Here is an 11,147-nt window from a genome sequence, read left to right on the forward strand (position 1 = left end):
AAAGATAAAGCAAACATCTACCAGGGCACTCATTCATGAAGCAATTAAGTCTTCTGTAATTGGTAATGAGATAATCTGCTTCAAATAACTTCAGGTAAATTATCTAAGAAGAAAGAGGATATCTTCAACGTGATCAAAGAAAGATGGTGCCCTAAATTCTATCTCGATTAAGACTGGGCTGCAATATGCTAGCTGGACTATAAAAAACATAGACAACTGGCACTCGTGTCTTCTCTGTCACTCTAGGATCCGGTTTATGGAGTAATGAAAGATAATTTTCTGCGTACCATAATGGGAATGAGGGTCACTTCAAGAATAGCTTTTGACACTGCTCCCCATACATCGATCATAAACTCTAATTGTCAACGTCCAATTTGAGCGTGGTCCTAAAGAATGGCTAAAGGTCAATGTACGTCGACTGCGAGCAAGCGACTTCAATTTTGCGTTGATTGCTATTTGCTAGTTGTCACTTCAATACGAGAACATGTTGAAGAATATTCACACGTTTTGATGCAACGTCCTAAGAACCCGCTGATATTGGAAAGTGAGTGCATTTTTACGTCGCAGTTGTTGTTGTTGTCGTTTTTATTTCATCTCCCAGACTTAGTTCCGGCCGATGAAAGCGAATATAGTGATATATATTTCATTGCAAAGACTTTACAAGGAATAATTCCTTGTATGTTTGTTGATTTTGTTTATTTTGCCTTTGGACTATTTGTTAGTGGGATTAGGGAAAGAAAACATCACTTACTAGGACGTCTAATAAACTGATTACACCCTAACTGGCAATCAATTTACAGAATATAATTACGCATAAAAAATACTCAATTCACAATAATTTGTCAACCTCTTAATCAGCTATAACTGCTTGAGTTGTTCTCTGTAAATTTCGCTATATTCCATTACTTTCGAGTCCTATAGTTAAATAATTGATTTCAATTTGTTTCATAAAACAGTATAGATGTTTGTATGTGTGTGTGTGTGGGGGGGGGGGGGGGGGTGCGTGTAGATGCATGAGGTCATATGTTTGGCCTTGTGAATAACACGGTGAAGTACACTAGTAATCGGAAATTGTATTTTTGATCTGACTCTTCCAACTCTATCACAATTATCACATCACATGATGCATTATTACGACCGCGTGATAAAAAGTTCTCGTGTAAATACGTTCTCACATTTTGCGTCAAAAACAAACAAACAAACAAACAATGAAATATAAGTTGGCACGCAATCTTCTTCAGTATCACACATACAGAAGGCGTGTTTGTCTTTACGTTATTCTATCGATCGAGGCTTTTATCAGCTAATAAAGCTAAATTTAACATCATTTTTCCATATTGTCTCTTCTTCTCTTCCACACAATCTGAATTCCAGCGAAAACGTTTAAGTATATAGAACCACAAAAAAAAATCATCAAGCCTATATACATATTTACAGCCCTCCTCGTTTTTCTTTAATAGCTTGTGAAAGTATTTCCTGAATTCAGTTCTTTGTGTGTTTTTGTTATGTATGTACTACATAATTTTTAGAATCACTTATTGCAAAGTTACTTACAACGGTACTCTTAATGCTGTAAATATATACTTTAAATGCAGTGCAAATATCACTGCATGAGCCATAGTTCAAAACTACAGCAAGCAATGGACAATGCGATCTGTACAGTTTCCCGTGCATGCAATGCAATATAAAGGTATTCAACCCTCGTAAAAAAAGGAACAGGTGATCATGTTTCAGGTTTTATCAAATAGGAAGAAAGTTAATGAATGATAAGTCAATTACGACATAGTAATGTATGATTTAAACGTTGTTTTGTTTTGGTTTTGGTTTTTTTGGTAGAATAAGGAAACTTCCATTCAATTATTTCCATTTTCCCAGAAGATGTTGAGATTTCGCAAACGAATGCTGGTGAAACTGCAGCTAAAATTAATCTCAATATTCGTTCAGAATACAAACATATTAAGAAAATGATGAATGAAGTAGAATCGACTTCCGGGAAATATGTTATTTCGTCATTTTTTCAGTGTTCTTCACAGTGAGGGAAAATGTGATTTATGAAATGATAAATGAAATTTATGTCAAGGGAAAATTACACTAGCATTTATTGTATCGATACTAATATTTCTATATCTTTTCTACGCTGAAAATCATTCTTATTGACTTTCAAAGTTATTTTCAAGTTATCAAACATTTCGTACGATTAACCAGCTCTAAGAAAAGCACAGGTGTTGTTTAACATTATAATTATACGAGGGATGTTTAATCATATGCTCAACAGAGCGATCCAGCCTATACATCAAGGCATCACCGAGGATGAATATTTACACACTAATATTGGGCAGTGACAGTTTTACGTTTTTTTGTAGTTCATCGAAATTTAAACAAAATACATGTACCTCAAACAAATGAGTTAGCAAGCGAGAATCACATTCACCGCCATCCGGTCCGCACACCCTCGGTTAATTATCAATAATGTGTACAGACATGGGACGCATCGATATGGGTTGGGGGTGGGTGGGAGAAAAAGCAAGTTTATGGTCTGGCTATTATCTCCCCCCCCCCCCCCCCCCGTTTTGCCCCTTTTCTTTTGGATTTTCTGAAGTAGAAAAACCCATGATGGTGAAAAATACCATCAAATCGACATCAGGATTACTTTGAAGTCTACGTCATTTATCCCGCTGTACTGTACTCCAGAGTAGTTGTCATGTTAAACCAGCTGTTCGTGCCTTCAAATTCTGTCACTGTGTTTATGACCTATTGTATATTCTTCCTTCTTTAAGACAGTTGGGCGAGGTAACAGCTGGTATTTCAATTTTCTCTGCCCTGTAACTGGTTGTTGAATGTCTTTTTTTTTTGGGGGGGGGGGGGATTTGCAGGTGCATGTGTTCCCTCCTTTAATACACGCAATGTATAAATTTCTAATACTTTCTAAACCGTATCATTGCTATTATAATTGAGTCATATTGTTGTTATTGCCAGAACGACAATGGTTCATCCGCCTACAGCATGTGGCTTATCCGACCCCAAATCTGCATTTGAGAAGAATTTGCTTTATAACTGTATAACTGTACTTTTTTTCTCTATGTTTCGGTCATTGTTGTACCCGTCTCCCCATCTTAATCTTTAACTCGATTTTAATCTGTGGGACCTACGCTCAACAAGCTCGCTTTTAAGTAGGTACCTTCATATTTCTTTAGCATTTTTTCACAGATTCCAAACCTCATAGATCGACCACTATATGTTTTATATATTTGCAATATTTTATGTATGTCTCCAGCTTGATATCATGTACTTCATTTAATTTTGTTATATTTGATGTATTTTTTCATCGAGAAATATGAAAATAAATTGAAATTGAATTGAAAAATTAAGCCTATTACGCCTCGAAGTCTCACTATCAACTTTTTTTCTCTCTCTTTGTCTTGCCTTGCCTGGGCAACAGAAAAGGCAATGTTTTTGTTTTTGTTTTTATTAATGTAATTGTTTGTGCCAAGTGTTCAGTCAGTAGTATGAAAATGTAATCCAACGAGCTCATAGTCATTAGGATATAATTTTTAGAGACACATGAGATTTTTAGCCAACAAATTTAAGACATGACAGTATAGCACATAATATTATACGGGGTTTTTTGTGTGTGCGTGTTTGTGTGTGTCTGTTTGTATGTTTTCCTTTTCTTTTTGGCACATGAATATTGACAAGACCGCAAAGTTCAAGTTCAAATTTACCATGATAAGTAGGTAAAAAACACAACAACATGAATCATAAAGGTGTATTCTTGCGGTAAATCAATAAGGGCTAAAAACGGCTGCCAAACATTTTCATCGAGCGCTTTGGCACAGATGATAGACAGAAAAATATCACCCTAAATATTCTCAATGAATACCATGTGCACGCACTCAACGCCCATTCCAATCCATACACAGAGTTAATCACTCGTATTGGTTCTCATTTCAATTAAGAAGAACCCTGTGAGACCCTTTTGTACTTAACAAAATGGTGGAAGGCAATTTGCAAAGATGCAATCTGTATTCTTTGCATTCGGTCAAGGCCAATAAAGGAAAGTCTGTATGAATTAAGCAAAAAGGTTCGAGACAAACACGAACACACACAGTTAGTCACCACACACAAACACACACACTTACATTATGCGTAGTTATTAAGTTGTACTAATGAAACACCACTCCAGCAATGGCTTGAATAAATCAGAGAGGACATGGCCTAGACAATATCATGGCTGCCCCGACATAACAGAGAAATGAAACCGTCTGCGCGGGTCTCTGTGAAACCGGGTCAGTTTCTATCATTCATTAATCATAAAAATTGTTGTTTATTATGAAAATAATTGTAACAGTCCATAATCAGTGCGGTGATTAAACACATGTAATACCTCTTCAAAAGAAAAGATCTTGGTCCTTATATGAGCTATTGAATTTAATGTTTGAACAGCTTGCAAATGGGTGGTTCAAGTCCAAAACAGATATAAAAATACGTCTGCCGGAAAATATCGCGTTGGTTAATCATTATTTGAACATTGTTCGTTATTGTGTAAGCCTGACGAACCGGGTGAAAACTATCACGTGGTCATAAAGGATTTCACGAAGGTGAAATGGTGGAGTTATCAACATCATGATAAAATCTGAATGATGACGACGATGAAATTAATTGATCAACGCTGCTATTCATTAACTTTTTATTTCGACTGTAATGTTGTCATTTAGATGAAAAAATGACGACGAGAGATCGGGAACTTATCAGCATCACAAAACATTTATCATAATCTTTTAAATTATTCCCATCGATGAACTATTTGTATTTCAATATTTCCACTTCACACTGAGATATTGTTATACCTGACTGCTATAACGATTGAATTGTCGCTATCGTCAATATCCATATAAGCCAAGGTTTAATATCTTTATCCTAATAGATGATTTATAATTATATATAATCTAATGACACATTGAACCGAAGGAACAGACTAGTGTACTATACAAGACTGCATTGCTTTTAGTTGGTTGAGTCATATTTTATTCTTTTTTCCTCATGAGCGGATCCGCCTTTTATTTATGTTCTTTACTGGAACAGAATTTTACCGTTTCAATTTCTCTGTTCCTAACGATTCTCAGGAACAACTTTACAATCTTCGTGATAGTAAGGTTTTTGGGTGTGTGAAATGTGGTTGGAAAGCGAAGTAATGGCACTCATTACCCCATGTGATGTGAATGCCACACCCGTATTATAAAACCAATCAGACCTGCTTACTAAACACTAACCATCTCCCGAGATCATACGTGAAAAAAAAAAAAAAACAACAACAACAATATGCGGCCGTTTTCGTTCGCCAAATAGATATTTCAGAATATCATTCTTTGGATTTTGATCAGTGCAGTTTGCAATTACAGTGCGCAGTCCTGGGGGGCATTTCATGAAGGAACTTGTCGGATAAAATATCTGACAAGTCAATTTATCCGACAAGTTTTGAGAAATTCTTTAGTCTGATTGGCTGATTTCTCTGAACTTGTCGGATATAATGGACTTGTCGGACATTTTATCCGACAAGTTCCTTCATGAAACGCCCCCAGTTGGCTCGAGTGCGTTCAGTACACTGACAATAACAATAATCAAAACACTCGCAGAACCACCCCCTCCTCCAAAAAGAATAAGATAATGATAGCGTTACAATAGTGAGGGCTGAGGTTTGGGCGAAAGTATAGGTATTTTTAGTTTATATACGCATGAAAACAGCATAAATAATCGATGGAATGATATAAGTTATGTATGTATGTACATTATTCATTTATATTGTAGTGATGTACGCCGTCATTCATTACACCGTTGATTATTTTAGAATGATGTCAGTAATTTGGACAAACTTTCTTCTATAAATGTCAAACTTTCATTAAGATGCGTTGTTTGAGGCATCAAACTACTCACAAATGGTATGGAACCATGCTCTGTATACCATTACTGGTGAAAACCGTGGCTTGCTGGAAAGTGCAAACACGGTGACATCGTTGCAATACTTGATCTGCTGGAGAAACCATCAATCCCAAATGAGTTTGTAACTTAACTCGCATGCATACATGTACGTTTTATCTTCTATTTAGACAGCAAATACTGCAAACTTAATCACTCTCTCTCCCTCTTTCTACTCTCTCTCTCTCATTAACTCAAAAGCTACTTGTTTACGCTGCATTCTAAAGACTTCATAAGATTACGTAATGCACGCCTTCAGAATTCTATCTACTGGCATGGACCATTATTTCGTTACCATGGAAACGTATTACGTCACTAAGAGATGAACGGGACTCGAAAGCGAGGCGAGAGGTGTCTCATTAGTGGAAGTTGACCTATTCTGGATAAATAAGTAATACATTTTTTCTTTATTTTTCTACGGGGGGTGGGGGGGGGGGGGGGAGTCTTCCGGATAACGAGTCTCCTTTGTGTGAAAGGTTAAATCTTAAGACGTTAATGATGGTGTCTCCATTTGTCTCAAACGGAGGAGGTGTATACATACAAAATAGCGGCTATCATTATAAACTACAACATGTTTTTCCTTCTTTGATAGCAAATTCCTCATTCAGTGCATCCGAGTAATTCGTTGACTGAGGAATGTTACGTAATCCATATCAGCCTCACTCCATCCCGCCTATCCGCTTGAATGAAAACAAAAACAAAAACAAAACAAAACACACAAACAAAATGATAAAGAAATTTTAATTAAAAATATTGAATGCGCTTCAAACTTAAGTTTGGAAAAAAGTGAAAAGGTAGGTTGTGAAAATAAACAACATTATCATCAGCTCAAATAGAAAATGAGAAACATACATGGAGAAATAAAGATATATTTATGAATATCTACGAAATACGCGCTATCTATTACGCATTGCATTCTAACTCGTCCCATGATTATTTGATTCAGTCATCAAACATCGCTTTTATAATGCAGCTGTATTTGGACATTTTATTTTTAGACTATACTGTTGTTGAAAAGGTATTATTATATCGAAGAAATGAGTAAGAGGTCCAATAGATAAACGTTGTTTTTTTGGTTAGGTCAAGTGCAAGAGAAATGAACTAATCACTGTAATCATTCACACTTATAGAGAGAAATGTATACAAAATATCAGTCATTTTCCCTCTCTAAAGTAGCTTACATGTGTCTCTTAGTAGATGTTTACAAAACAGACTTGAAATTCAAGTCCAGATAACTTGAATGAGAATGGATGACAATGTACATTCTTTTGAATGTCTGATGACATTTGTCAGAACGTTTCGTGATTAATGTGCGACTGCATGCTTTCAGCAGTTATTCATACAATAATCTCAATCTTCACATTTTGGTTCAAACTACTTGCGTGCTTGTAGCCAACGAGTTCCACATAAACTTTGTTAATGCGTGTTTCCTTTTTAAACCATTTCAAGACCTTGACATATTTCTACAGGATGTAATTCGAGCTCACTCCTTTATTTCATACATGTTTATATTCACTTTAAAATCCCGGTTTCAGGTTCACTCTGACAAGGAAATGATATATCAGGTGTCGTGTGTGTGTGTGTGTGTGTGTGTGTGTGTGTGTGTGTGTGTGTGTGTGTATCTATTATATAGAGAAGCCAAGTATAATAGACAGCGAGCGTTTTTGTTTTTTGTTTTTTTTTTAACAAATGGCATCTCCCCAAAATAAGATATTTCTCTGTTAAAGAATTAGAGTTAGCATTCTGACAGTAAGTGGCAATTGACATCGATGGTTTTTATAGTCCGTATAGGAAACTAACACAAATCTGAAAAAATGCCACTTAATTAACTATTCAATTCATTTCTTTTATTTTTCACCGTCATGGTCCAGTCTTGTTGACATCAAGAACATGACTGCGATGGTGACTCGACTAGGACCGCCCTTTTGCCAGATTAGTCATAATGACCATACAGCTACGATGTGCTTACTATCGTCTGATGCCCACGAGCGGTTGTGAAACTTCAAAATGTCGTGTGCAACTTGAGGGAGAGCTTTCTCCGCTCGTTTCTATGCCGAGCACCGCAGGAGAGTGCTATATATCACATATCGAGGTATTCTACATTCTCAGTACGTTGCATTGTGTTAATCACTGTATACTGTACTGACATTTATTTTTGTCCCCTCTCCTATCCCAGATTACTGTTAGCAGCACTGTTGACGGCTGCCATGGAATTTCCCTGAATAGACCATCCCATCTCATTCTCAGTGCCAACCAACAGAGCGTGAAAACAAACCTGAAAGCAGAAACCTGAAAAGGTATACATTATTTGAACTGTCTCTCCTCAGAACAAAGATTTTTTTTTTTTTTTTTTGTACATGTGAGCGCGGGCTAAGATAAAGCGAGAAAGAGACAAGGTAACATGGCGGAAATGGGGAAATGGGTAGATATACCAAAGGGTATGACTGTCTTTTAGTCGAGAGTTGTGAAGAACTGCTGTAATACAGAAAACAACGTGGAGAGAGAATACAACGGGAAAGAACCTACTTTAAATCAGACCCAGTTTGGGATGAAAGGGGCTTAACCAGAAATCAAGGATTAATAATGTGAATGGGGGGGGGGGACGGTGGTTGCGCCATAAGACCTGACGAGCAGATGTGTAAAATAATGTCAACACACAATGGAACAGTCTGCCAAGTTACACTTACAATCATTTTGGATATAACACAATTCAATGTAGTCACTGCTGTAAGCATTGCGATATTTATCTTTGCGCTGGATTTCGCCTGATGGTTAAGTAGGCCTACTATTGATGATCATAGAAGTGACAATATATCAGAATTGTCATCACTACTTCTTTCAGTCATTTATGAACTGTTGAATTCGATGTGATGTATCGCATTATTCATGTCTTCCAAACTCGCCCGCAAATTTGTGGATTGTGCAGTCTGGTAATCCAATAAATGGATGGGTTCATCTAGGACTTATAGCTTACAAGTAGTATCTCATAATCAATTTTCCATGCAGTTATTGCTTCGAACGCGAAATATATTTAACTGAATTTCAATCTTACTCTCAAGCAAGAAGGAAGATATGAAATGTCAATAAAGCGGAAAAAAGAAATCACCAAATGCTGAAATCACGTGCAGACAGTATACTTTCATACCAGCAATAATTTTAAGCAGGAAGTGTGCTATTTATTCGTATTATAAGTATTCATACAAAATTGAATATCAAATTTACCCGTATCATATTTACTCGCTATTTACAGCATGGATTTTTTTTATTTATAGCTCGCAGATAAATAAGAAAGACAGTGTGTAGTCTCACTTGACTAAATAAAAAAAAAATCCAACTTTAGTCATCAATCAATCAATCAATCAATCAATCAATCAATCATAGTTTATTTCCATTCAACGAAAATCAAGAAACATAGTACAAAGCATACATGTCATGAAATGATATTGTTCGAGCATTTGCAAAAGATTCATGTAATATGAATACATGTATATAACAACATATGTTTATATATATATATATATATATATATATATATATATATATATATATACAATAATACATATATACTTCGTGGACGTGCGAAAAATGAATTCGATTATGGAAAATAGTGATCCACTAAAAAGCAAAGCTTGTGGGACGTGGATCGCTAGATAAATAATGAGTAAATAATATATTATTCGAGGGTTTTTATAGCTATTATATTTGATATAGATTATTTAAATCATTTGTAAAAAACATATATGTGTAGTTATATTGAGTCATGAAACGTGACTGGATGTTTCAGATGCCTTTGAACTGCTACAATAAATCTGTGAGTTAAAACTTATGCGATATTAACTGAAATATACTGGTCATGTTGAATCAGAGTTCATCATAATTTTGGTGGAGAAATTGAAAGGTATTTACCTTCAGGTGACCTGAAAGTTACCTGGACCAACAGGCGCTGATGTTAGTTTGGAACCATACGTCCGAGAGTTCCAGGCGTGAAACAATAAACTTATTCACTGTCATCATCCATGCTGCGAAAAGATGTGATCTCACAATGAGTTCAAAATGACTGTTCTTGGCTTTCTTTGTGTGTGTATGTGTATGTGTGTGTGTGTGTGTGTTTTATTTTGCTATGAGAGTGTCAAGCTAAAAAGCCAGTTAAAAAAAAAAAAAAAAAAAAACTTCTACGTTAAAATTTCACACAGAAGTAAGTAGAGAAGAAAGAGAGGGGAAAACAACTGTGAACGAAACCACAGGCCAATTGGGCGGGTGTCATCAATGTGTATATATCATCATCTTACCTATAGTTGTCACTAAGGTAGTGGTGAAGAAAAAAGAACCACCGAAGTCCCAAAGCGAGTCCGACGAGGATGTCGCGTTTCGGACGGTACTGTACATGACGCCGAAACGGATGGCCCGTTCGAGCTCCAGCGCGAACCCGTCAAGATCCTCTGGACTCATGCACTGGGAGTTTCTGTCGATGAACTGCTCTCTGCTCAGCCGAATATCTCGCATGAGGTCCCGCTCGTAGGGCTGTTCCAGGGCCATGAAGACGCTGGCCCCGATGCAGATGTAGAGAATGTAGACTAGGGTCAGGAGGAGCAGTCGCGCGGCGTTATTCATTGTGGATCGAGGATTGTAAGTTAGATAGATAGACCTGGATCCACGGGAGCGCAAAGTTACGAGGAAGGACCGTCGCAATGCGTCGTGCAAAGTTTCGTCGAGGAGACACCAAACTCTTTAGCTTGTCACAAAGGCACTGATAAAAACGTTGCTATCTTACTTTGGTTCCAGCAGCAGTAAAGCGTGGAGGCATTATAAGCACGACATCATAGCGCGTTATTGTTGAAGTGATGACATTCAAGATCTATGTGGAACTTTACTTCAAATATGCGCGTATTGAAGCTGAGAGCATTAACCTCCCAAGGCTCAACTATAGAGCTCCGCTAGAATGCAATCGACGTACATTCGCCAAATGATAGTGTCTGGAATAACCGTTAGAGGTCCAGATGAATAGCGACATGCGAAAAGTGAAACTTCTTCATTCAACAAGTGCCATATAGCCAGATCTGACGAATGAAAACAACACAACGCGGTCATGAAGATCGACGAAACATTTCGGCTGACCAAGGATGAACTTGCTTGCAAGGTTCTCTAAAACTATCAGTCCATGATAGATCTCGAAC

At 36.8% G+C, this 11,147-nt stretch overlaps 1 protein-coding gene across 1 annotated transcript in view; it reads right to left on the reverse strand.

The window, feature by feature from the left end:
- LOC140230441 (potassium channel subfamily K member 6-like) overlaps positions 1-10,584 on the reverse strand; it is a 34,271-nt gene extending 23,687 nt beyond the window's left edge. The window contains exon 1 of the mRNA XM_072310598.1: positions 10,263-10,584. Within this exon, the coding sequence (XP_072166699.1) occupies positions 10,263-10,584 (322 nt within the window). The remainder of the gene's footprint in view (positions 1-10,262) is intronic.
- Positions 10,585-11,147: the final 563 nt, after the last annotated feature.

Source organism: Diadema setosum, chromosome 1 (assembly GCF_964275005.1).
Source record: "Diadema setosum chromosome 1, eeDiaSeto1, whole genome shotgun sequence".
Taxonomy (NCBI): domain Eukaryota; kingdom Metazoa; phylum Echinodermata; class Echinoidea; order Diadematoida; family Diadematidae; genus Diadema; species Diadema setosum.